Below are 25,801 nucleotides of genomic sequence, written 5' to 3'. Positions count from 1 at the left end.
CTGGCTTGCAGGACAGCATTGGATCCGAGCTGCCGGGCATGGCAGGATCATGAGCATGGCGGGCGTGCACTATGGACATGGATGTAAGAATAGAATAGGTAGCTCGCCTCTTCTCGTGTAATTATTGGTGGGAGCTGGCAATGATCGATGATGCCCTGGTCATTTGGCTCCCGCTATGTAAAAGGGGCTTGCAAAGGGGGTGAATCGACCCGGTCAGGGGGCTTCTCCCAGATATGTGACTCGATAAGCTGTCCAGCTGTGAAATTATCCAGGGTATGCAATTTCCGCCATGCAGGCAACCAAGCAACTTCGTGAGCCTATGCTGTGATCATCAGGCATTTCGAGAACCATTATCCAGGTAGCAAAGGGCCGTTGGGGTTTGGCAAGAATTAGGAAACTTCCAGGCTACGGTATTTAGTATTGGAAAGTTGCAAGCTTTAGAATTGGTAATATTATACCTTAGACCATCAAGGATATGTAACTAATAGATTTGGTACTTCTGTACATAAAAACAGTTAAAAACTTAGAAAGATAATATCGCTAGTTCTCGAGACTTGCCATTATGAAAGTCTTACTACCTTATGTAGTCCAGAGCTTGAAGTACAGAAAACCATAAGCCTTGTTAACCAGACAAGCGCTACAACTCTCCTAATCCGCTGATTTCTGAACATGATTCAATTCAAAGCATATTCACCCCAAGTTAGGTATGCTAATTCGCTGATGTCGTGCTTGCTCATAAATCTACGCCCTAGCAGGCACCCCACTGTTCTTGACCGTGATATCGATTTCATGGATATCAACATGAGCGGTCAGCCAAAAGGAAAGATATAATCTCTGAATGCAACTCCCATTCTTGCCATTTTTTTGTTTTCCATTTCTAAGGTAGGTGCCCTTTAGGGATCGGGGCCATTCTTGCCATTCGAGAAGCTTTTCAAACTCGCGTGTGCCTCAGCTCAAACAAAGTCAACCTTTACTCCTATTGACTTTGAAGTCAAGATACAGTAGCCAACAGAACATCACCGCACCACTTTAACTACACCGATACTGTACATAGAGTGACGCACATGATCCTTGGCCCGCAGCACCCACACGTCAGGCCCTAATATGAACATACTGTACTGGCACAATTCATGCATCAAGCAAGCAAAAATACGTGAACAATTCCTTCAAACGTGTGACCCCTTCTCTCTCATTGCTACTGCCAAGATCGTTCATCTTGAACAGTCAAGCGGCTACCCTTCTCATCTCCAGGTAAGAGCGTTTGATACAGGCTCTGGAAACAATTCCCCCGGCCGAAAGCGGTCTTCAAGTGTCCAGGATCTGTAACCACTCAAGTGGGAGAGAACCCACAAAACTGAAGCTCTCTCCGAAGCTTTCAGGTACTGAATACCGCCTTTCACAGTGGATGATACATGGGCATCTGAACCTTAACGTGGAGTGTTGCCGCCAACTGCATCGTGGTTCTCGTACCTTCCGTCGTGACCTGTACTAAGCTTTCCTCCGCTCTTTGCGCCTGCCGTCGTCCCCCTAGCCCTGGCCACTTTCCACTTTCCACAACTCCTCACCTGCCCACACCCCTGACAACACCCCCCTTCCTCTTTCCCTCTGTGCCCCCCAAACCCAAAGGCCAGAAAAATATTTCAGATTCCGCTACCAGTCGCCATCACTTCCTCCCTTTCTCTTCTTCATCACAACATCAAACACCTGTGTCTCCGCGCAACGCACCGTCGTCTGTCTAATCTCAACCTCGTTTCTAGGGCACGAAGCTACCCTGATCAAACTCCTCCTTATTGCACCAGAGTTCAACCTGTTCAACTCGCAGCCATCGTTTTCGAACGCTCCTCCACCACAGGTCCAAGTTCGAACGTCATAATCAATCTAACCACCAACCTCATCCACCTACCGCCATCATGTCTGCCGCCAACACTACCACTACCAACAACAACATGGATGCTGCCGTTAATGACGTCGCAAACACTCTGAGCAATACCTCACTCAACAACAAGCCTGCCGATGACAAGACGGCCGCCAACGAGGCCGCCTCGGCCAGCGCTGCTGAGGGCCGTCGCCTCTACATTGGCAACCTGGCCTATGCGACAACTGAGGGGGAGTTGAAGGACTTTTTCAAGAGCTATCTTGTGTAAGTTCTATCCTCTCTTCATGATCATCTCCCTGCCCAGCTTCTTTTTATCTTGGTGTCACCTTCTCTGTTTCATGCAATGAGCGGCTAGCTGAGACACGTGTCTTCGCCATCGCGATGGGCGCCTTCCCTAGCTATCATATGACGACAAATAATGGGCAGGCACGCGTGAAGTCCCTTCCCAATTATCAAGTCTTGCCCTGGAAATGGGTGGTTACTGGCTCTACCTGTTGTGGCTCGGAATAGTAGCCATTGATCCCATTGCCTCGTTATCATAACCATCACCCCACCACCTCATCATGAATACACCTTAACAAGTACTGATGTTCTTGCCACTAGTGAGTCTGTCTCGATTCCTAAGAACCCCCGCACCGACCGCCCTGTCGGCTACGCTTTTGTCGACCTTTCCACTCCCACTGAGGCTGAGCGTGCCATCGAGGAGCTCTCCGGCAAGGAGATCCTCGAGCGCAAGGTTTCTGTTCAGCTCGCTCGCAAGCCTGAGCCCGCTGGCGAGAAGTCAGAGGGTGCTAACGGTGAGGGTTCTGGTGCCGAGGGCTCTCGTCGTCGAGCTTCGGGACGTGGCCGCGGTCGTGGCCGTGGTCGTGGAGGCCGCACTGCCCGCGCTGGCCGTGTGAGTCATTCGTCAGTTCTATGATCTATGAGTTTTGTACTGACAATGTCATAGGAGGGTGCTGAGAAGAAGGAGGGAGAGACTACTGAGGCTGTTGCCGCTACTGAAGATGCTGCCCCCGCAGCAGCGGCTCCTGCCACCGCTGAGGTTTTACCATTGACCGACATCACAAACAAGATCAACACTGACGCGAACACCAAGAACAAGACTCAAGCTCGCCCCCAGCGTGAGCGCCGTGAGCGAGGCCCTCCTGCTGATGGAATTCCTTCCAAGACCAAGGTCATGGTTGCCAACCTGCCTTACGACCTGACCGAGGATAAGGTGAGAGCACCGTACCAAACTCGTTTTTGATACAGTTTGCTAACACCATAACAGCTTATTGAGCTTTTCAAGGCTTATGAGCCTTCTTCCGCCAAGATTGCTCTCCGACCCATTCCCCGATTCATGATCAAGAAGCTTCAGGCTCGTGGTGAGGCCCGCAAGGGTCGTGGCTTTGGCTTTGTTACTCTGGCTTCCGAGGAACTCCAGCAGAAGGCTGTTAACGAGATGAACGGAAAGGAGATTGAGGGCCGTGAGATCGCCGTCAAGGTTGCTATTGACAGCCCTGACAAGACCGATGAGGAGCAGCACGAGGGTGATGCTACCAACGGCCAGAAGGATGCTGCCCCTGCTACTGAGGCTACTCCTGCTGCCGCGCCCGCCCCTGCTGGTGGTGCTGAGGCTGCTGTTACTCCTGCTGCTGCCACCAAGACTGAGGCTACCCCCGCCTCTACCACTCCTGCCACTACTGCCTAAGTTATGGCTTGGCACGAATTTCATGGGCATGGACTAGGTATGCCACGATGATAACACTTACGATTTGGTACGCGATTTTCACGAATTTTTCTTACGGTAGATTCTCGCTACAACGATGAAAAGAAAGAATGAGGTATTCGACCTTGCCGGGATCTTGGGGACGTAAGCAGGAGCGAATCGGGCTCTCATGAATCTCGGGTGGTGTTTACTTATCAGCTTTTATCACTTTTCTCATCAAACACTTAATATTTCCATGATCGGGACACAAAAAAGCTCACAGGCCCTCTGTTATCTTGTATTTGTATCACTTTTTCTCCATCACCCTTCTGCGGGTTGTACACTAGTTTACACCGGAGGCGGCTGGGGGGAGAGAAAAGTTTAGCGGTATTATAAAGGGCGTTTTGATGAAGCTAAACGGGCCTTTGTGATTTAAGTCGCTCGAATGTATATTGCCGTGATGATGAATGTATGTAAATTCGTCTTGACATGATGATATAAGTTGGCAGTCGAGTTCACCCTTCAAAATTGTGGAGATGCGTGGGAAGAGGCGTCATCGCTTTGGAGTATAGGATGATGAAAGCATATCTCGATTTACCTAATGCGTCAACGCGGTCTTGTGAACCATTTGCATGCAGAAGATTATGGATATGATACAAATAACTCGACTGAAGCCATTATCGTGAAATGTACAGACTAAATCAAACAGGATACTGGATAATATAGCTCACGTGGACATTAAGGGTTCTAGAACTGGTGCTTAATGTTGTCTTGATAAAGTGTAGCGAATTTATTTATGGATTAAAATGCCCCGCCAACCTTAGCCCCTTAATGGTCGGGAGCAGTTGGGGGGACCTCATGGCAACGAGCGGGAGGAGCTAGGCCCATGCTCCAGTGCATCGAGCAACAGGTAGTATTGGGCGCTGAGTGGTGTAAATGTAAAGGCAAGGTACCTGATGGCACTAGCGCCCTCAGATGTCTCCCTTCGTTTCTGTTTCCATTTTCAGGTGTTTCCAACTCATCATAAAGACCCATTGTACCGTACTATATCGTGCTCAACAAACACAGTTCAACATATACTCGACGCTTTAATATCTCTACAAGCACTGAACCTCTTAAGATGGCATCCAAGGGCATGTGGGAGGTCGATCCCGAGACGCGGTCCAAGGTTCGTCCACCATTGGTCTCCTTTCCTATTCATCTAATCTCTCCTCATCCTTTCTGTTCTTTGCGCTGCAGTCACACACGCTGACGCCGATACTGTCGATAGCTCGCCACCCTCCAGAAGGAATCAAAGAATAATCTCTGTTGCGATTGCAATGCGCCCTCTCCCCAGTGGGCGTCTCCCAAGTTTGGCGTCTTCATCTGCCTCTCGTGCGCTGGTGTGCATCGAGGTCTTGGAGTTCACATTTCCTTCGTCAGGAGTATTTCAATGGACGCCTTCAAGTCGAGCGAAATCGAGCGAATGCGACTGGGCGGCAACGAGGGATGGAGGAACTTCTTCGAAGAGCATGAGCAAACTAAGATGATGGGCATCACATGGGAAGACTCGACTATTGCAGAACGATACAGTGGTGAAGTCGGTGAGGAGTGGAAGGAGAGACTGAGCTGCAAGGTTGAGGGCCGCGAGTATGTCCCTGGTGCGAAGAAGCCTGTGTCTGCGCCCACGAAACCCGCGTCGCGAACAGGAACTCCCATGAGTGGTAGCTCGCGCCGTAATGAGAGTCCTGCAGCGGGGTCAGGAGGCAAGGTCAAGGTGGACGACCAGTACTTCTCAAGGCTTGGAGCTGATAACGCTTCACGACCGGATCATCTGCCACCCAGCCAGGGAGGAAAATATGCTGGATTTGGAAGTACTCCTGCGCCCAATTCTTCGGACAACGACCTCAACTTTGGTGATATACAGAAGGACGCTGTCGCGACTCTGACTAGGGGATTCGGCTGGTTCACGTCAACAGTCTCAAAGACCGCCAAGACTGTTAACGATGGCTACATTCAGCCCACTGCTAAGCAGGTATGTCACCTGTTCTTCCTGGCCATTCTACGTAAGGTATCTTAGAGTCTTATCTAACATGTGTACAGTTTGCGGAAGGCGACTTTGCAAAGCAGGCTCAAATGACCGCCTCTGCGTTCGCAAAGCAGGCCCAAGCAGCGGGCAAGAATGCACAGGAGGGTTTCACCAGATTTGTGGAAGGCCCTGACAATCAGAAAAGTCGAGAAGCCCCCCTAGATGAGAGCAAGAAGAGCTTCTGGGATGAGTTCTCAAACTTGGCCGATCAAAGACAACCTGCCAACAACTCAATCGGCACAAGTGCTATGGGAATGGGCAAGAAGAGCACGGCAGCTCCTCCATCAAAGAAGCAGGATGATGCATGGGACGATTGGTGAGCGGAAGTGTACTCTTAGCTGATTCGGAGGGCGATTTGTTGGTAATGTAAGGTAGTCGGAGCATTGGAGTATAGGCGTGCCTGTTGATTGAACCAGTCTCTTTACAAAAAAACTCGACTTTCCCTCGGGTTACTTCAGTGTCCAAACAGAATTGCCAGTAAACCTATGCTTGCTGTTCCCAATGTCGAACGACCTGAATACCTGTCACCCCCGACAAATTCTTACAGTCCCAATCCGTTTGCGGCGCTGGGCCTGAGCTGTCGCTGACATCGAAGGCAATATTGTGCCCGCACCCGGGCTCTGTCCTGGGATCCCCCCTTTCACATAGGTATCTAGCAACATATATCAGTGAGGCCAAAGGCGCACAGTCAAGATAATACAATAGCAATGTTTTTAAACACAACACAATACAAGCCGTCATGCACTACGCCCAAGAAACACAATAACCTTAATATTAAGTCTCAACAGATCACACAGCAACTGCCTTGAACTTTAAGATCCAACTAAACAAGTGGCCTCAATCCACAAGCATAAAGAAGATGTTTCCCATATAACTCCCGACTGCTCGGCCATCTGTATAGCCTTTGCCAGCGTCCAGGACACCTACTATGGCGTCCAACCCGTCAACGCTCCTTTGGGGCGGTCGCTTCACAGGCCGGTACTGCTCTGTCCGGTATTGCGACCTGGCAAATCGGCCACCGCGAGACTCCCGTGGCGACGCATGCTGACCGTGTCACCATCTAGAGAACATGAACGACCTCATGGTCATCTTCAACGAGTCGCTCCCCCTTCAACAGGGCGCTGCATGAGGCTGATATCCGGGGCTCCATCACCTTTGCCAAGGCACTGCGGCAGCTAGACCTGCTCACCGACGAGGAGCTCGGCGAGATCACCACGGGCCTCGAGGCTGTCGAGAAGGAGTGGGCTGAGGGCAAATTTATCATACATCCTGCTGTTGATGAGGACATCCACACGGCCAACGAGCGTCGTCTAGCTGAGCTCATTGGCCCGACCATCGTTGGCAAGCTTCACACAGGCCGCTCACGCAACGAACAGATCGCCACCGACGTACGCCTATGGATGCGAGCCCAGCTCGATGACCTATCCGAACAACTGCGCGCGGCCCTGGCCGTTTGCGCTGCCCGCGCCAATGCAGAGATCGATGTACTGATGCCCGGCTACACCCACTTCCAACGCGCCCAGCCCGTACGGGTTTCCACTGGTTACTCTCGCACGCCACCTACCTTATGGGCGAACTGCAACGGCTTCGCGGCTTCGCGGCGTCCGTGACCGTACCAACTGTTGTCCCCTTGGTGTTGGCGCCCTGGCGGGGAACCCCTTTGGCATCGACCGCACCTTTCTCACCAAGGACCTAGGCTTCTCCTCTGTCCACCCTAACAGCTTAGCGGCGGTCGCGGATTGTGACTTCGTGGCCGAGATCCTGCAGTGGTCGAGTCTGCCGATGGTGCATCTTAGCCGCCTTAGCGAAGACCTGATTATCTATTCAACAGCCGAGTTTAGTTTCGTTCAGGTTGCCGACGCCTACAGCACCGGTAGTAGTTTGATGCCCCAGAAAAAGAACCCCAACAACCTCGAGCTGATCTGGGGAAAGGCTGGCAGGGTTATGGGGCAGGTCCGTCCCTTTTCGGCCCCGACTAGTAGATATGAAAGGGCTGTGCCCTGAGCTGACTGACTGTCGACAGGCATCGGGCTTTCTTTCCACCCCCAAGAGCCTTCCAACGGCGTATAACAAGGACATCCAGGAGTCAGTGGAACCCCTCCTTGACTGCATTAAGACGGTTTCGCACTGCCTGCGATTGCCGCCGACGTCCTGAGCACGCTGCAGATCGACTCCGAGAAGATGAAAGCAGCCCTAACAGTCGACTATCTGGTTGTGAAAGGTGTGCCCTTTCGGCAGACGCACCACATCGCCGGCGCCGTTGTCCGCAAGGCAGAGGAGAAGGGCGCCTCTATCGCTGAACTAGAGTTGCCGGACCTTAAGCAGATCTCGCCCCAGTTCGAGGCTGACATTGTTGACGTCTTCGACTTCGAAAGGAGCGTCGAGAGGAGGTCTGCCCAGGGGTGCACGAGCCGGAGCTCAGTGCTAGGCCGAATCTCCGCCATCGAGGCTTATCTCGCCGGGAATTGAGCCTGCTGGTCGACCAAGGCTACCTGCGGCTAGGCAGTGGCTGGACATTTGAGTTGATTTATCTTTTGTGTCTGGCCAAAGGCACAAATAACATAGGATGTCCCCCGCCCTCCGGCGACGAGATATGTAAGAGCCAGAATGGGGCATGGCCACAAAAGTAGTATATATTTTTAATTTAATCGTTAATCCAACAATCCTTGTAGTCGGGTTTTACCCATTAACCTGTTCTGCGCATCCTACGTGATCACTTTTTGACGGGGCGGCCCGAGCCTCGTTCGTAGCTTAATACGAGAACCCCGCTCCGAAAGAACAAAGCATCAAGTCATTAATAAGATCAATTGTTGATGTTCTATCGTCTATTGTATCTACCTTGCCCTCACTGAAGAACTCATGGCGTATCCAAGAGCTTCCTTTCGCCAGTAGACATCCCCAATAGCCTCAACCAACAATTCTTGCCGTTCGAATCTGTTTTGGGCGGCATGCCTGAGTTGTCGTTGCTTTACCCTGAGCAGAGGCGATCAGAAAGGTGATCAAAGCCTGGGCCAAGCATCTAACTTTGGTTTAGGCCACCAAAAGTGTCCCAGTTGTTCCTGTCAGTAGCGGCAAAGCCAACTGTATCCACGAAAACATATTGCTTGTTGATAAGCGTAGGTCAGACTTCGTATCGTTGGGTGCCTGCAAGTTTTCAAAGACAATTTAAGAGAACAAAAACTACTACCAAGATCAAATAATGAGGGTAGAAAGCAACAAGGTATCAAAAAGATCGCCTGTCTCGGTTTGTGATCTCCTGAAGGAGGATTGACTTTCCTACCCCAGCTTGCCCAACAACAAAAACGATCTTCGTTCCTGGTAGACAAGTGAAACTAATTAGATCAACCGCAAAACTAAACCAAGGTTTTCGATATATATATGACGCCGAGGACAAAGTTAACTTGCTACTTCTTGAGATAGAAGACCGTAGCGCTGAAGGCAGCTCCTCTTGACTTATCTACCAGCTTTTTCAGGATATCTGACCCTGAGGTCTTCCAATCGACTGGACGAAACCCATCTCTGGAAACGCACCCATCGATATCGTCTTGTACAGAGGTCGTGTTTAGGGCGGTGGTTGGGTAAGGCGAAAAGGAGGATAATGATCCTGAGAATCCAGAAGGCGGGAATAGGGCCCTGGTAGAGGGTGACTGAGCAGCATTAGGCTGAGCCTTGCGTGCTGGCTTTCTGCCTTGAGACTGCTATTTCGCCGGAGTTCGGAGCGAAGGGCGCAGAGATTGAAGCCTCAGGAAGTGTGAGGCGTGTGCAATTTCATGTAAGACCAAGTCAAGTTGGCTGTCAGATGGAGTACAAGAGAAGGCCACTTTGGACCTGATTTACAGGAAAGTGATGTCTGTGAAATGGTCACAAGAAATGAGCAGGGTTTTCTTTAAGAATGCACCAGGTATTTATAAGCGTAGAGTCGCCTTCTCTTGCCTTGAGATATTATTCATTATTTAAGATATCTTCCCCCCTAGTAGCCTAGAAAGCCAGGTCGCAATCGCATACCATTACCCCTACCGCGTGTACTACGTCTATGAAGCACCCAAGCCAAGGACCTAGCAGTTGAACTGGCGTGCCTTACCAGCACGAACCCCTGGTGGACACTCGGATCGCAGGCCTTCACATTCTACCACTAGAATCCTCGCGGATCAGTGCCGCAGACATGCCCGCATCGTCAAAGGAATAAGTGATTTTGACGCGTGGGGCACGTACTTCGCGAGAGCGATGACGCTCATGTAAATAGCGGAAATGTGGAGTGTTGATCTGGGTTTCGTGGTAGACTACCTTACCTTAGTTATATGGCTGGGCTCGGCATTTGCGTATAAGTTGCCGGTGGTTCAATACCGTCAGTGGCCGATTTCCTCAACACCTGCCCGTATATACTTTCAATCGAATTTTGGTAGAGTGTCATACCGAAATACATATGCGTATGATGAGAGAAGAAAGATACGATACCAATTAATATATGTCGCAAACATTTTGGCAGAAATAACATCAACAACACGGAAATGAATCCCGACATCGCTTGATCATCCGGCGGATTTGTCACGTGGGCCGTCGGCCGAGGTTGGAGCTGAGACCGGCCCTAGCCGGTCCCGCGCCGAGCTTTGCCATGACGACTTGGCCGGCCCTCGTGAACGTCTCGCCGCTGCCGACAACTTCAATTTCGCATTGAGCAATATCCATACAACATGTCAGCACTACGGATCCTCGTGCCCGTCAAACGGGTCATCGACTATGCTGTAAAGAAGCCGGGATTGACAATTGAGAAGCAATGGAATGCTGACAATCTTTACAGGTCAAGCCTCGAGTTAACAAGGCCCAAACGGCCGTCGAAACGGCCGGTGTCAAGCACTCAATGAACCCGTTCGATGAGCTGTCTGTCGAAGAGTCAGTACGGATCCGAGAGAAGAAGCGTGCACCCGGTGGTGTCGAGGACATCTGCGTTATCTCTGCTGGTCCTCCCAAGGCGCAAGACGTGCTGCGAACAGCCATGGCCATGGGCGCAGACCGAGGAATCCACGTTGAGCTTAAGGACGGAGATGAGCTAGAGCCTCTCACAGTAGCCAAGATTCTCCAGAAGGCAGTGGAACAGCAGAAGAGCAACTTGGTGGTTCTGGGCAAGCAGAGCATCGATGATGATGCGGCACAGACTGGCCAAATGCTTGCAGGTCTCCTGGGGTGGCCTCAGGCTACACAGGCGAGCAAGATCGAGTTCGGTGCTGGTGATGAAGTCACCGTGACAAAGGAGGTTGACGGCGGTGTTGAGACGGTGCGCGCCAAGCTGCCCATGGTCATCACGACAGACCTGCGACTCAACGAGCCCCGCTATGCCAGCTTGCCCAATATCATGAAGGCCAAGAAGAAGAAGTTGGAGAAGACAAAGCTTGAAGATTTTGGATTGGATGGTGTGAAGCGTCTTAAGACACTTAAGGTCATCGGTAAGTTAACTTCTCTCGCATGAATGTTCCATAGTGCTTTTACTAACTTCCGCAGAACCCCCCGCTCGTCAGGGAGGTGGTAAGGTTGAGGATGTTGGTGGTTTGGTTAGCAAGCTTAAGGAGCTTGGTGCACTGTAAACAAGAAGAAAGAATAGTGAACATGACAAAGTCGAAGGTCATTAGAAACGCCGAACCCTGAATGTAGTATTATTACTGTTATAATGTGTAACGTGAGGTTTACATGAGACAAGTTCGCATGCTGTTCTCCAATTCTACCAGATGCTCCATGTATATGTCCGCAAACCCAGGAGACTATGACTGAAATAAGTTTCTGCTTTGAATATATATGTGATTGTCAACTTGAAAAATACTTAATGCTTTTGAGCTTGCACCAACTTGCTGAGCTGCCAATTCAAGAAAAGGAAAGCGTGCATTTCTCAAGAGACCTCAAGAGAGAATGTTATTAGTAAATTGCAAGTGTAAAGGCACACAGGTACCTAGGTAAGAGAGTGACTGGAAAAAAAGACAAAAATCGCAACCTCACTCCAAGGAGCGAGGTTTCGATCTCGGGCGGTCCATGTTCAGCCCGACGTATTTCCCGTTGTTCCAAGTTGTTCCATTTGAAGGCGACGGGGTGCCATAGATTAATTGGAACGCAAATTGCACTTATAAGGCTAGTTTGTGGGGATATCGCGCTGCGAGCCCGAGATGTGTCAGGGCTCTGGTTACATAAACACGCACGCACGTGAGCAGTTTCCTGTCAACGACATGGCTTGCTATCAATAAGTTGAGGCTCAAGAGACTCTATAGAGCCTCCATCTTATTGTGATACCAAGACCGAGACTTGCAAGGTTGTCTCATGATTCCGACTGCCGAACGCCGCGTGCCTGGCAGGGTCATCGAGGGCTCCACAGACTCTTATCAGAGCGATCGACAGTGCTACGCTAGAAATACTTCTAGCTTGGCTTCCATGCTTTGACCGCCAACAGAGGAGAAACCTCAACAAGGGCGAATCAAATGACGTCTCAACATTTCCGGAGTTCGTCTGGGGACGGTGGATCTTGTATGGTTTCATTGTCATGATAAAGGGCATGGCCGTGCTGGAGTGCTTGACTCAGTCGACATGTTTACGTTCAATGAATATGGCCTTGGGTGCAAGAGTGAACATGAGTTGTAGCATTTGAGAGAAGATATTCAATGGTCACAATATGTCTTGTTCTGGCTATATGTGACATGGAGAAAAGAGAGGCTTGGTGATCGATCCAGGTTGCGTTGTGACGTGTAATTGGTGTTGGGTCAAGGACTCACACAGCGAAGAGAGTCAAAAACGATATCGGAGGTTAAGAGATCTTGTCAAAGGGTTTAGTTCCTGGTAGCGGGGCTCTAATAGTGCCAATAGGCGGAGCGCTCAGCCCGCCACCACTGTTTTCTCGGCGGAAGAGCGGGATCCGGGTTCCGCCAGGAGGAAATTTGCAGTGAGGAACCCACTCAGCTCGAAAAAACTTGCCAATGACCAAGACCGTGTTGTCAGGTTTCCCTTTCGGGGCGGCACCTGCGGAGCGGGATCGCACCAGTCAGCCCTCCACCACCTATCGTCCATCCATGGTTGGATCCTACTAACTGAGGTATCCTATCTTTTCTTCCCAACTCCCACCCTCTTGGTCCTTTTCTTTTCTTTCTTCTCCTCCAACAGAAAGAAATCCTCGCGACAGTTTCACACAATCTTCACCTCCAAACACTGACTCAACGCTCCTGCAACCCGATTGCATCTTCTACTATAATTCCGAACTGAGCTCGTCTCTTTAATCCGCCCATATGAACGGGCGCCCATCCGTCTTCACCTCGCAGGTACGTTCACTTTTTTTTTTTTCTTATTACCTCGCGTGTGACATACACTCGCTGTATCAACCCCGCCATCACCGAACACATTTTTGTCTGTGACTCTGCAACGTTGGTTGTAGGAGCTACAAATCGATGTGTATCTACTTGATGGCTCCATTTCATCGTCACCAAGACTTCCATTAGACTTCAATCGACACAATGCTAACTCGACTTGTAGGATTATCTATCTGGTTCGTACTCTTCATTGGTTTTGATTCACCGCTCGAAACCTTACCTTATCTCCACCAGAAGCGAAAACTAACCCATCTACTCTTACAGACCATCTCTGGAAGTCACAGTCTTGCTAAAGATCTTTCTTGACCAACCGACTATTCTCCTTCTAAACACAACCTAAACAACCGACATATACCAAAATGTTCTCCCGACTGGCTTCCTTTGCCAAACCCGCGGCCAAGTCCGCGTCGGCTTCTGGCCGAACCATGCTTCAGGTCCGATACCTGTCTGAGAAAGCTGTTGCTGGCAGCAAGGGCAGGACGATGCCCTTCTCTGCTGCTCGAGCTACTGCTCCTGCTGCTTCTCTTCCCGCCACTCTCACCATTCGAGTATGTACTCCTTCAATGGCATGCCACTTGTCAACCTAAGCTAATATGCCCATAGGATGGTCCTGTTTTTCAGGGCAAGGCTTTCGGCGCCAATGCCAACATCTCTGGTGAGGCCGTCTTCACCACATCTCTTGTTGGCTACCCCGAGTCCATGACCGACCCCTCCTACCGAGGTCAGATCCTCGTCTTCACCCAGCCCCTGATTGGCAACTACGGTGTTCCCTCCGCTGTCCGAGACGAGTTCAATCTTCTCAAGTACTTCGAGTCGCCCCACGTTCAGTGTGCTGGTATTGTTGTCTCCGATGTCGCTGTCAACTACAGCCATTGGACTGCTGTTGAGAGTCTCGGCGAGTGGTGCGCTCGAGAGGGAGTTCCCGCCATCTCTGGCGTTGATACTCGCGCCATTGTCACACACCTCCGAGAGCAAGGCTCTTCCCTGGCTAGGATATCCATTGGTGAAGAGTACGATGCCGACGAGGATGAGGGTTTCGTCGACCCCGGCCAGATCAACCTGGTTAAGCGTGTCACCACCAAGGCTCCCTTCGTTGTTGAGTCCCCCGGTGCCTCTCTCCACGTCGCTCTGATCGACTGTGGTGTCAAGGAGAACATCCTTCGCAGCCTGGTTAGCCGAGGTGCTTCCGTCACAGTCTTCCCCTATGACTACCCCATCCACAAGGTCTCGCAGCACTTCGATGGTGTCTTCATCTCCAACGGTCCTGGTGACCCTACCCATTGCCAGGCTACCGTCCACAATCTCGCCCGCCTGATGGAAACTTCCAACATTCCTATCATGGGTATTTGTCTCGGCCACCAGCTTCTGGCTCTCGCTGTTGGTGCCCGCACCATCAAGCTCAAGTACGGTAACCGAGCTCACAACATTCCCGCTCTCGACTTAACCACTGGCCTGTGCCACATCACCAGCCAGAACCACGGATACGCCATCGATGCCAGCACTCTTCCTAGCGACTTCAAGGAGTACTTCGTCAACCTCAACGACGGATCCAACGAGGGTATGCTCCACAAGACCCGCCCCATCTTCTCGACCCAGTTCCATCCCGAGGCCAAGGGTGGCCCTATGGACAGCTCTTACCTCTTCGACAAGTACCTCCAGAACGTCCAGCTTGCCAAGAGTAACCAGGTTGTTTTCAAGGATAACCGACCTACCCCTCTGATGCTCGATATCATGAGCCGAGAGCGTGTCGGTGTTGAGCCTACTCCTCTTGCTGCTACTGCTTGAACGACTAGTGTGAGATGATTTTGGCGTCTAGGATAGGTCGTTGGTAACGTCTGTTAGTTTCTCGGGAGCAAGGATAACGGCTGCTATTCTTTTAATGTTATGTTAAGAAACATTGGTCTTATAATAAAGATTGTGATACCACCACTACACCTCAACCCGCTATGTCAACCTGCTGTGCGGAAATGTTCTGAAATCAATGACCAAAGCAACCGTAGCATCCAGCTTGTAGCGTCTTGTTGAGTGCTATCAACAGTACAAACACAGATTATAACTTGAATAAAACCAGCCTTCAGAACTAAAGTAGAAATTAAAATTAAAGTTACCCATTTCACTGATGTCTTAACACGGGTTGTTTATTTCCTTAGGCTTCTTGCCTTTTTACTGTCTCAACGCCGCCCTTCATGTGATATAGCTCCTGATACCATGTGTACAACACAGAGTTATTAATTTGAATGCCCTGTCTTTTCTTCGCATCTCGTGGCCAATAATACGCACCTAGCCCTCAATCCCTCATTCGAAAATCACCGTCGTCAGACAAGGAGCCACGACGAGGACCGTGGTCGTCCCGTGGTGGGGGAAGATACCGATCACTACGCGGTCGACCGCCGCCACCACCGCGTCCACGACGTCTTCCACCACGGCGCTCACGGCCTATGGCTCGCTCACGGTGTGGAGGTCGGATGCCTTCAAACACCTCTTTGCCCCGGTCAACGAATGTAGTGCCGTTCTCAAAGGAGTAGCGGTTAATCTCACGGCCGACGTCGCGGTCGCGATCTTTTGTGTAATAAGAGCGCATGTTGTCGATACGGCGGCGCGCAAGGTCTTCGGATACAGGTTGGTAGTTGATGACTGGGCGAGTATTGGTTCGCTTGAATGCACCGCCTGGGTTGATAGGTGGAGGTCTTGGTCCAGGTCCAGTGCCGGGGCGAACAGGGCGTGGTCCAGTGGGAATGGCAGGTTCGCGGAGTGCTCTGGGTCCAAGAGGGATAGAATTGGTCGCCATTGTTGAGCTCGGGGGTGGTCTTGCGTTCAGTTGAGGCATCGTGCGAGATGTTGATGCTGATGCTTCTTCGAGGTGTGCTTCAACATCGCCGCCAGGGCCATCCTCATAAACGATTTCCCATCGAACACCAGAACGGCCGCGTGGACCACTGCTGGCTTGTTCTGTATCGATCCAGTCGCGGACCTTCTCAGGAGGGACAAAGTCAACCCACAGGGCTTTGCGATTGCTCTCGTTAGGCCAGACACTATCATGAAGTGCAGTGCGAACGCGGGAAGCAGCAGCGGTATTCCTGAAGATAACAAAACCATGAGTACGGATCTGGTCCAGGAAAAATTCAGTCACAATCCCGTCGTCATCGTCCGTTGCGTCTCGAGAACGTGCCGCAAGCGTGACGAGATGGGCCTTGACATCTTGGGGTCGGAGAGGGCGCATAAAGTTCTTGATGTAAAGTGCAGAAGTGGCCGGGTGCACCGCCGGCGCAACGTCTCGTTCGTAGTCCATGTCCTGCGGTTTATCTCTGTCTTCACCAAAATTTTCTTCTCTGGGTACCTCGGTCTCTGGGGCAGCTTCTTGTGTAGGTTCTTGTTGAGGTTTCTCTGCTTGGGGCTCACTATCCATGTTCATAGGAGCAGGTTTGTTTTGAGTTTCAGGTAGCAGATCTTCCTGTCGCGCACCTAGACTATCGCCGTTTGCTGGACTCTCATCCGTGCGGGCGCGTTTGCGTGCAATCGATTCTTCGGTTGGTGGGGGTGTGAGAGAGCGGCGTTTGCGCTTTTGCTGTTCGGCAGCAGGGGTTGGTTCGAGTGAGTGAGAGGGTGTAGATTCGACAGTGGTTGTCACTGTTCCCGCTCTTGATTTCTCCTCCACCATTGGTTCCCTTACTTGTATATCTACTTCATTTCCGGGGATTGGCACGTCAGCGACCAGATCGCCATCGCGCGCCGCTTCCTCTAATGCTCCATTCTTGATGTCTTCCTCCTTTTCAGTTTCAGGGACCCCTTTATCAGTCTCTCCATCGGCATTGGGCGCGGTATCATCACCCAACTGGTTCTCTTCTAGCTCCATTGTTTCAGCCGTTGGCTTCTCTTCTTTCGGTTCGGGCTGCTCGGTCGCTTCCTGGGGCTCATTGTCTGCAAGGGCTGGTTGCTCAGCCGGTGGCTCATCATTTCCCGACTCGCTGTTTACGGGCGCATCTCCGAGTTGTTCTTGGTCCTCGGCTTTCTCAGTATCTTGATCGGATTCATCTAGTCGCGCGACAAGCTCTGTTTTGAGACCTTGCTGTGGTAGACCGCGACTTTTGAGCTCGGCCTTGAGGTCAATGACCTTGAGCTTGGCCCAGTCAGTCATGATGAAAGCAATTGACTGCGCGTGAACGTCTGACGTGTTCGAAAACTATTTCATATGCTCTCCTTTTGACGTTAAATGATTGATTATCTCGTGGAAGATCTGAATCTGAAAGGCGAGAGTAGGTAACGAATTGGAGCTGTTGAAAGCTTGAAACAACTTTGATTATCTTCAGTCCCGTCGCAAATCTAAGTGTAAAGGGCTATTCATCCAATCAGGTGTCACAATGAATATTTCTTATGTCAGCAATTCAGGCCCACCTTGTGGCGAGATCAAGCCACACCTGAGACAGCCACGAGATCCAGACATGAGTTGCATTTCTTATTTATGCTCAACGTGAACGCTGCGAAGTGTAATACGGAAGCCATTAGAGCGTACTTGAAGCATTAAAGGCTTCGCGTGACTTCATGTTTACACTGATTGAGGTAACACGCTCGGTCAATCAAAGGCTAAAGTTATCCTGATGGTCACATGCAGTCTCATGATATGCAGCCGCAAGTGGGCCATGGGTTGTACAATAGAAAGAATACCGTACCACCTCAAACTGTGATGTATTGTGGTCAATGGCAATCAAAGTCACCTGTCTGTCATGACAATACAAATGGGTTGATGGGCTCTAACTTAGGGGACAAGGTCAAGACTCGATTGAGTCTATTCAGCTCATCATGACTTCAACTGCTCTCATGCGTTCTTTGCCTCGACATCATGAGCTGATATCCAATTCCCTTCACCGAAATCATGTTACCCATGTTACCTTGATCGTACTTCTCTTTTCCGATCCCTACTCCCTAGCCCAACGCAAGTGCAAACGCAATTGCAATCGAGATGGACCGACAATCGTTTCGTTGCTCGTTTCATTCATAGTATGAGGTGATGTCCCTCGCCTAGCCCATCCTTACCCCTGTTTACCCCCTGGTTCGTGGACATAGCCATCATCACACGACCTCCAGCTTATCCCGCATCGCGACCTGGAGCTCCCCGAGCTTGTGTGGGTCCTGCTCTAACACGTCATTGCCCTTTGGCGTCTGCACTTTGTGTTTTTGTGGCTTTTTAGTGTCACATTTTGACCTCCACCTCCGCAGTTCAACGCCGACACAGCCATGAACCTAAGAAGCCCAAGATGAGCGCTTGGTTATCATCAATGATCAATTCGGTTTGAATAACTTTCCCGGACATCTTTGAAAGGCGACCAAAATAATTGAATTAAATAGAGAGCTCCTAGTCTTTTTGGTATTTTCTTAGGGTTCCTCCCGCTCAACAGTCAAATACATTAGATACATAAATATTGGTCTCAATCAGGGCCATGCCTGAACCTCTCGTAATCTCTTAATTCGTACAAACCGGCACTCAAGACCAAGGATCTTAAACGTCGAGACCATCGACGACAACGCCCTTGTTCCAGGTCCACTGAAGTTTCCTGGCCACCTCCAACGCAGTAAAGTCATCAATCATAGCGCTGACAAGATACAGGGCTGCATCAATGCCAGAGCTGACACCTCCGGATGTGACCACCCGGAGACCACCAAGTCGCATAGCTGCGCGGCGCACAATGGACTCACGGCGGGTGTTGGAATCCTTGAACGACATGCTTCCCTTTCTGTGTGTCATCACAAGTCAGTTTAACTGCGTCAAACTCAATGCATGACAAAGTGGGGTATGAAGGGACCACTCTGCATGTGTTACGTACCGGGCTGCCGAAGGGCGACGTCCCTGACCAGCATCGGACTTGCGGCGGATGTATGGGCTCTCGTCCTCGCCGAGATCGAATCGAAGGTTGTTGACGACGTAGCGAGCGTCCTCGACCACGTCGGTACGTTCTTGAAGGTTCACGGTAGCAGCATCGCTGCAAATGTTCTCAAAGGTGGTGAAGAAGTCGGGATGGGTGGTAGCAGAGAGGCCAGAGAGGATACCCTGCTTGCCAAGGAAGAGGGCACCGGTGCAGATGGAGAGGATGGTACGCTCGCGGGCAGGGTCACGCTTCTGAAGCTCTGAGAAGTCGGTGATGAGAGAGAGGGGTTGGAGCTCTTTGGCGACGACCTCCTTGGAGTTACCGCCGACGACGACGAGGATGTCAAAGTCCTCAAGACGTTCGTGAGCTTCCTTATAAGAGATCTGGGAGCCAACGACGACGCCCTGGTCCGAGATGACCTTGGGCTCAGGACCGACGATGGTGACCTCGAAAGCCTTGTTGTCTACATGAAGGGGAAACGTGATCAGCGGGAGGGGTAAAGCAAATGAATGCACCGTACACCAAAACGAGGGGTAGTATACTGTGAGATAGAGGATACTTACTGTCAGGATCCTTGAAATCGTGTGAAGCAGTAGTAAAGACCTCGAGCGCGCCGGCGAAGTCCAGAAGATCGAACTTTTCGTGAATGGCGAAGAGAACGTCAACGGGCTCCTGGTCAGCGATGGCCGAGGTCTTCTGTGCACTCATCTTTGCGGTATTGTTGGAGGTTTAGAAGAGGGTAATAGTTGAGGGAGAATTGTGACGTGTGTTTAAGTGAAGTTATAGAAGTAGACAAGCACTAAAAGGAGATGCTGGCTACCACAAGAAAAGAGGTTACTGTTGTTGTTGGATTGGCTTATAAGTGATCTGGATAATGATGAGAAAGGAAGAAAAGGAGAAGGAGATGAGGAAGAGCAGGAGGGCCGTTTTAAGTACATCAAGGAATGTTATGTGGTTGCTTTGCCCTGAGCCTTTCCCCTCATCGATTGACGACTCAGGAACTGCAACCACCTCACCTCACTTCACTCAATCAAGTCCCGTCCCTTCCCTTCCTGGCCCAAAGTTGAGTGGCTCGATTTCTAGGTCAGAAGGACTCTGAGTCTGGTGTGATCATTACCCACAAAGTCATGGTACGGTCTCGTCTGCAGCTAGTATCAGAAAACTGCGGGGTTACTAGCGCGGCGGGGCTCTCCATGAGGTTCAGGGTACCATCGTTCGGCTGTCTCCACTGAGGTCGGACAGGTAGAGGGGACCATGTCGGGACATCAAGCTGTGACCGATCAGCTTTCTGCCGGCCCCGCTCCCTGCCGCAACCCTCCAAACTCATTTTCGCTTAGACCACTACTAAATCATTAGCAGAGGGACGACCCCCTGTGGCTCGAGTCACAACCGCTGTTTTCAGCGAGGTTGCTGGTCGCCGGATGATTTTCCAGCGCATGGAGAGTCCACTCGTAAGCGCCACAACTCGCACCACCTTGAGAATGGTACAGCGCAAGGCAAGGTACCGCCACGGCCAGCCGCGCCGCGCCGCGCTGTTGCCCATTCCCAAAAATCAGCTGCCTGCCCTGCATACCGACTGAGCGTCACCGAATAGCTTCACCCAAATTAGATCTCCGACGGCTTCAGGCCCTTGGCTCAAGATCCACACTTCTACGGGCCTCACCATCTCGGCCTGCTCACCTTGAGTCTCACAAGCTCGGATGAGGCCGTCAAGCCCGCCATGGCTTCATCGGCGTACGTCATCTCGTCCCCTGCAGAAAACTCCATCCCAAAAACGTTGCCGACTCGAGCTCCCCTCACTCAACGGCTCGTCCCTCATGATCTTCCATCCCATCTTCTCCTTTGGATCCTGCGACATTCATCTCCATACGTCAAATACTATACGCTGTCCGCTGACAATTATCTCCACTGTTTAGATCGCTAAAGGACCTCTCCAAGGCGATCATCGCCTTCCTCGCTGAGCCAACGCCTTCGCTGCCTGACGACTTAGAAAAGATCATTGATGCGTACCTCCGCCGACACCAGAAATATGACGACGCGACGGCCGATCGCCTCCAGGAGGAGCTCCTGTCCATTTTCGACAAGCACGTCAAAGACAAACCAGCAGCCTTCGCGCCCTTTCTGAGCATCCTTCGTCAACTACTTTCGATACTTCGAACTCCTGAGCGAATATTTGCATGGTGGGACTCGTGCTCTGCGCTTTTAGCCAAGTCATCTCCCGAGAAAGGTGTTGTGGAAGCGTCACTAGCGAATATCATGGAAATCATATCAATTGCGGAAGAGGATCATGATGGTTCTGATTCTGACCTTTCCTCCAACCCACTCATTGACCGCCTATTCACGGGATGGATGGAGAAACTTTACCCGTCTGTCACCGAGGCGCTCTCAAACCTTGAGCCAAATGAAAGAATCACGCGGGAGGCTCTTGTGCAGTTCGGAAAGAAGCATCCCAAGGTTGGTTATATATGCCCAAATTGTTTTCATCAGCGGGTTTTCTGACCTGCACCAGGAACTTTTTACTGCGCTTGATCGCTATTTTGTGAAGAAACAGTATCGCAAGGCTGTCCTGCGTTTCTTGGGCGACTATCTTCAAAGCCAACCTCCTCACGTTCACCAGATTCTACAAACGCCACTATTCGCTGATATTTTGAAATGCCTACAACAGGATAGCTCAACGACCATAGTGTCAGCTGCGCTGACAGTTGTCATCATGTTGCTTCCGCAGATGCCAAGCTCACTGGTTCCTCATCTACCTACGCTGTTCAACATCTATGCAAGGTTATTATTCTGGTCACGAGAACGAGCCGGCGTAGTTGAGCCTCAGCCAGAGGATACAGATTCATCCAGTTGGGAAGAATGCAGTTATGAGGCAGAAGTAGATGATCACCCTGTCTATCACCTCCTAAACTACTATACCATTCTTTATGGTCTATATCCCATCAACTTCATGGACTATATTCGCAAACCTCAGAGATATCTACGTCACGCCAATGTCGCAAATGCCAACGATATGGAAGTTCAGCCTACGGAGATTCGAGACCAGTCAGAAAGGTTTCGCCAATGCCATTTACTTCACCCAAACTTTTTTACCCTCACGATTGATTCGGAGAAGACGGATTTTGGCCGCTGGATCAAGAGCGAGGCCTCGGAAGTTGTTGCTGAATGCATGGCTTTGTGTCTCGCGAACGATTCCAATCAGCCCTTCGGACAGACTTTGTCGGTATCTGAAGCGTCTCCGTCGAATGAAGGGGTTGTCAAAGAAAATCACCCTCCGCTTCCCACCGCGACGGCTGAATTCCACAGCGGCTATCGTTTGCCCACCTCCGCCAGTATGGAGTCGTTAGCGAGCAGTCGTCGGCCATCAGCTCTAGTTCGGCGGGAATCCCAATCAAGCATCCCATCAACTCGAGATTCTATTGATGCTAGGATAAGAGAACCAAACGCCGACAGTCCGACCCTTGGTCCTCATCTTATCCAATCTTCCTCCCATACACAACTACAGGACATGATCCAATCTAACAAGGCCATCAAGTCCAGTTTGCATCAGTCTTTGGCCAACGATAGTGTGCCATCACTATCGCTCAGCAATCAAGATTCTGTGGCTGATCGGCTCGGCCCATCGCTACTGGGCGCTCCGCCAACTATTAGCACGCCTCTTTCTTTGACTGAGACGAATACACAAGTGGCTCGTCTGCAACGCCAGATCCTTCTTTTGCAGAATGACCTGAACTTCGAGAGGTACTTGAAACAACAACATATGGCCCATATCGGTGACTTGCGCAGACGGCATATGGAGGAAGCCGTGACAGAGGCAGAAACACAGAATCTCCTCATCACGAACCGTAACTTGAAGCATCGATTTGAGGAGGCGAAGAAAGCGGAGATGCAGGTTCGGAGGGATTCGGAGAAGAGTCGTGCCCTTGCGAAGAAGTGGGAAGCTGACCTTTCCACCAAGCTTAAGAAGCTGCGTGACGAATCAAAGCGACTCAAGGCTGACTATGAAGCGCTCCAGAAGGAGCTAGATAATTCCACGGCGGAGCGTGACAAGTTGAGGGTGCTACTGTGCGATGCCGAAGTCAAGGAGGTCAACTGGAAGCAGAATATGCAGTCCATTGAAATTCACAGCGCTGAAATCGACCGCCTGAAAAGTGAAGTCGATAGATTGACAAAGGTCGAACGTGATTTTCAAGCCAAGGAACTTGAACAACAAAGGGCAATCGCTGCTGCTGCAGGTGCAGAGAGCAAAGTTGAGGCCCTGAATCTTCAGCTTGCCAGTCGAGAGAATGAAATCGAGCGTACTCGGAAATTGTTCCAGAATCAAATTGCAACACTGCAAGCGAAGTTATCCGAGGCGCAGGAGGAAAGAACTCTACCCTCTCGAGATAGCAAGGCAGCAATTCAGGCAATGCTCGCAGCGAGTCGAGAAAAGCAAGCTGAACTACAAAAGCAATGCGACCTGCTAATGCGCAAATACACCGCCCTTCAGTCATCGTTCCTGGATATGAAGACGGAAACGAAGCCAAGTCATCTAAGGATCGATACTTCACCAGATGGAGAGCATGATGGGTCGTCCATATCAACGAGCCCCGTCATGATGAAAACGCGGCCACAGCGTGTGCTCTCAAGTCCTGACATCGCAGAGGGTACTGCATACAATGTCACGCCACCTCTCGGACACAAACCTGAAGTTGCCTTATCACCGAAGTCGGGGGGTTGGGCACATCCACCAGGGTCACCGTTAGGAACAGATGCATCATCTCTATCCATGAGTCCAGATCACCAGCGATTCGGGCGAAGCGATGGGGGACGATTGCTTGCCAGGAGCCACTCAGACCTATTTGCCAGCGCAACACACAATCGACTCCGTAAAGATTCAAAAGACAAGGGTAAGGAGGAGGCAGGCGCAAAAAAGGACAAGAAACCATCGGCGCTGAGGGGGATTCGGGGCTTCATGTATGAATGAGAACATGGTTACGACAAGGTGAGCAATTGCGATAGTTGATACATAGGCCGGTTTTGACATATTTACGTACATATGGGAGTCATCCTGGTATAAATCATTAGGCTCGTGCCCATCAACTCTGTTTGACCAGCAACACTAATGAATATGCAGCCTGGTACTGGACAAAGAACCCCTATGCTCCCAGTGAGATGCGAGTACGAAAGTTACCAGCATGAATAATTGCTACAACTACCGGCAAATCAAGACATTAGCACTTTAAAGAATGAACTGAGAGTGCATGTAATGATTGCAATTCCATATAGTCACAATGATAACACGCAAGGTAGCGCATGTGGATTGTCAGTCTAAATATCAGTATCACGCCAGCAGCTTTTCTTAGCAGAAGTTGCGGTACTTGCTTATGAAAAAGAGGGTCGGTTTGAGCAAGCCGATACCGCTGTATGAGCATCGAGCCCAGATCGACCATTGCTTGACATCCATGAGCTCAATTATCGACATCACTTTCAACAATTGGACGGCTTCCGTAGCTCAGTTGGTTAGAGCGTCGTACTAATACTTCATTCCGAGTATCCGGTAATGCGAAGGTCTCAGGTTCAAGCCCTGGCGGGAGCAATCCCAACGCCTTCCAATTGTAATTTTTTGTATTTTCTCGCATCTCGACATCTATTGTTTTACGGTTATGCTGAGGCAAGCAAGATGGCCCGTGGTGTCCGTCCTATGATGTGAAGTCTGGAGAAGCTCAATGCCTTATGTAAACAGGGCTGAATGGCTAATTGCGGGATGCGGGGTCAGGACCCATATCAGGCAGGAAATGACACATGGTGGTAGGGGTTGTCGAGACCTTTTTCTCCTTATTTCTTGCCTAACGCATGGACTTCATTTCCGAAGAAAACATAACAAACGGAATGCCTGCTTATTTGGTGATATGATTCAGTTGCTCTCGGGGAGTCTGTTTTAAATAAGATCGCGATCTGTGAACAGCTGAGCGGTCAATGCTTGTTGTGTCTCTGACTGTGTTTTGATATACGTCATTTTGTTCTGGACGTGACCATGTCTTGAGACATGTTTCTCATCTGATGATTCAGATTGAGAAGCTAAAGGTCTGGTGAAGATTACTAGAACAGAAGTTAGTGTAGCCCTTTGTTCTTCTGTAAAAATCGTCCTTTGAAAGAGATCCAACTCGACTCGAGCTGTTTGTTGTCCATGTTGCAATGCTGACACACCATATCCCTTCCTAATAGAGGAGCCTGTACAGGGGTTGTTGGTTTGTGTGCTTGTGGGGGAGAGATTTGACGAGGGCAGATCAGTCGAACACACAATTGGCGAATCCGGGTGTTTACAACGAAAGGAGCGTAGTTATCAGTGAGGCAAGAAAAAGAATAGTTAGGTACTCCTACAAGAGGCCCATGGAAAACAATTCTCCCAGCTGAGTTGTATCATTTCGCAATTTGATTGGGGATATGGTTATGACTATGGTATGCATCTGGCTGCAATGCCGATCTGGTTCGCTCCAGCCGCATGTGGATAATGGGCTCGCTTCTCGCCCAATCTGAGCAGTTTTCTGGTCGACTACTGTATGTAGGCAATCGGACCCCCGCGTATTAGTGCCTATCCAGAAGCTGGTTGGCTGGTTGGTTGTCATTGAACCGCTCCCATTGTCATGTATGATGGAACAGCTGCAGCGAGAGGCTGTGCTCGAAAGAAGTCGAGATTGGAGAGGATAGCGGTGAGGGCAATTGAGCCGAGGAATGCGCACACCAGAGCTGGAACTTTTGCAGATACGTCGTTTTGGTGTTTGTTGGTGGTACCTGAAGTCTGGCGATGATAAGACAAAAACATTCGAGTCACTCGCTACACGGCCATTGTGCGGCAGAGATATAATAGTTATGGCTGCATTTGATCGCTGGAATTGAGAATATGGGTCCTCAACTGACAAATTTGACAGGACAAAGCCGTTGACTCGTGGATAGAAATGACGTAGAGACTGGGTGCCACGTGAAGCCCTCTTG

General features: G+C 50.5%; 9 protein-coding genes and 1 non-coding gene across 10 annotated transcripts; 8 read left to right on the top strand and 2 right to left on the bottom strand.

Annotated features, from left to right (window-relative positions):
- Positions 1-1,910: 1,910 nt before the first annotated feature.
- On the top strand, positions 1,911-3,566 carry BKA55DRAFT_536348 (uncharacterized protein; the record flags this gene model as incomplete). The annotated part of the gene is made up of 4 exons (XM_046189816.1): positions 1,911-2,140; positions 2,480-2,771; positions 2,826-3,092; positions 3,147-3,566. The coding sequence occupies 4 exons, from the start codon at positions 1,911-1,913 to the stop codon at positions 3,564-3,566; spliced, it is 1,209 nt and encodes a 402-aa protein (XP_046053225.1).
- Positions 3,567-4,382: 816 nt separating this feature from the next.
- Positions 4,383-6,033, top strand: BKA55DRAFT_283473 (uncharacterized protein). Its single transcript, XM_046185517.1, has 3 exons — positions 4,383-4,731; positions 4,834-5,577; positions 5,646-6,033. The coding sequence occupies exons 1-3, from the start codon at positions 4,684-4,686 to the stop codon at positions 5,949-5,951; spliced, it is 1,098 nt and encodes a 365-aa protein (XP_046053224.1). The 5' UTR covers positions 4,383-4,683; the 3' UTR covers positions 5,952-6,033.
- Positions 6,034-6,559: 526 nt separating this feature from the next.
- On the top strand, positions 6,560-8,230 carry BKA55DRAFT_591493 (L-Aspartase-like protein; the record flags this gene model as incomplete). Its single annotated transcript, XM_046195256.1, has 6 exons — positions 6,560-6,609; positions 6,749-7,157; positions 7,321-7,584; positions 7,655-7,750; positions 7,798-8,033; positions 8,197-8,230. The coding sequence occupies 6 exons, from the start codon at positions 6,560-6,562 to the stop codon at positions 8,228-8,230; spliced, it is 1,089 nt and encodes a 362-aa protein (XP_046053223.1).
- A 1,870-nt stretch (positions 8,231-10,100) lies between these two features.
- On the top strand, positions 10,101-11,265 carry BKA55DRAFT_561037 (uncharacterized protein). The gene is made up of 3 exons (XM_046192137.1): positions 10,101-10,373; positions 10,430-11,072; positions 11,128-11,265. Exons 1-3 carry the CDS (start codon positions 10,323-10,325, stop codon positions 11,208-11,210), a joined length of 777 nt encoding a protein of 258 aa, XP_046053222.1. The 5' UTR covers positions 10,101-10,322; the 3' UTR covers positions 11,211-11,265.
- A 1,911-nt stretch (positions 11,266-13,176) lies between these two features.
- BKA55DRAFT_283428 (class I glutamine amidotransferase-like protein) lies at positions 13,177-15,004 on the top strand. The gene is made up of 2 exons (XM_046185516.1): positions 13,177-13,516; positions 13,572-15,004. The coding sequence occupies exons 1-2, from the start codon at positions 13,328-13,330 to the stop codon at positions 14,751-14,753; spliced, it is 1,371 nt and encodes a 456-aa protein (XP_046053221.1). The 5' UTR covers positions 13,177-13,327; the 3' UTR covers positions 14,754-15,004.
- A 251-nt stretch (positions 15,005-15,255) lies between these two features.
- BKA55DRAFT_536343 (uncharacterized protein) lies at positions 15,256-17,103 on the bottom strand (the record flags this gene model as incomplete). Its single annotated transcript, XM_046189815.1, has 1 exon — positions 15,256-17,103. One exon carries the CDS (start codon positions 17,101-17,103, stop codon positions 15,256-15,258), a length of 1,848 nt encoding a protein of 615 aa, XP_046053220.1.
- Positions 17,104-17,664: 561 nt separating this feature from the next.
- Positions 17,665-18,344, top strand: BKA55DRAFT_561029 (uncharacterized protein; the record flags this gene model as incomplete). Its single annotated transcript, XM_046192136.1, has 1 exon — positions 17,665-18,344. A coding segment is annotated over exon 1 (199 nt), but the record flags the coding sequence as incomplete, so codon positions are not given.
- On the bottom strand, positions 18,278-19,940 carry BKA55DRAFT_561028 (class I glutamine amidotransferase-like protein). The gene is made up of 3 exons (XM_046192135.1): positions 19,393-19,940; positions 18,788-19,292; positions 18,278-18,697 (listed from the first exon to the last, which is right to left on the bottom strand). Exons 1-3 carry the CDS (start codon positions 19,535-19,537, stop codon positions 18,463-18,465), a joined length of 885 nt encoding a protein of 294 aa, XP_046053218.1. The 5' UTR covers positions 19,538-19,940; the 3' UTR covers positions 18,278-18,462.
- A 609-nt stretch (positions 19,941-20,549) lies between these two features.
- On the top strand, positions 20,550-23,792 carry BKA55DRAFT_686913 (Hamartin protein-domain-containing protein; the record flags this gene model as incomplete). The annotated part of the gene is made up of 3 exons (XM_046198998.1): positions 20,550-20,563; positions 20,746-21,283; positions 21,339-23,792. The coding sequence occupies 3 exons, from the start codon at positions 20,550-20,552 to the stop codon at positions 23,790-23,792; spliced, it is 3,006 nt and encodes a 1,001-aa protein (XP_046053217.1).
- A 517-nt stretch (positions 23,793-24,309) lies between these two features.
- BKA55DRAFT_t83 lies at positions 24,310-24,404 on the top strand. The gene has a single exon. It is a non-coding gene; the product is annotated as a tRNA-Ile (tRNA).
- The last annotated feature ends 1,397 nt before the right edge of the window (positions 24,405-25,801 follow it).

This window comes from Fusarium redolens (genome assembly GCF_020744475.1).
Source record: "Fusarium redolens strain MPI-CAGE-AT-0023 chromosome Unknown BKA55scaffold_4, whole genome shotgun sequence".
Taxonomy (NCBI): domain Eukaryota; kingdom Fungi; phylum Ascomycota; class Sordariomycetes; order Hypocreales; family Nectriaceae; genus Fusarium; species Fusarium redolens.
This window is presented reverse-complemented; position numbering and strand designations above follow the sequence as displayed.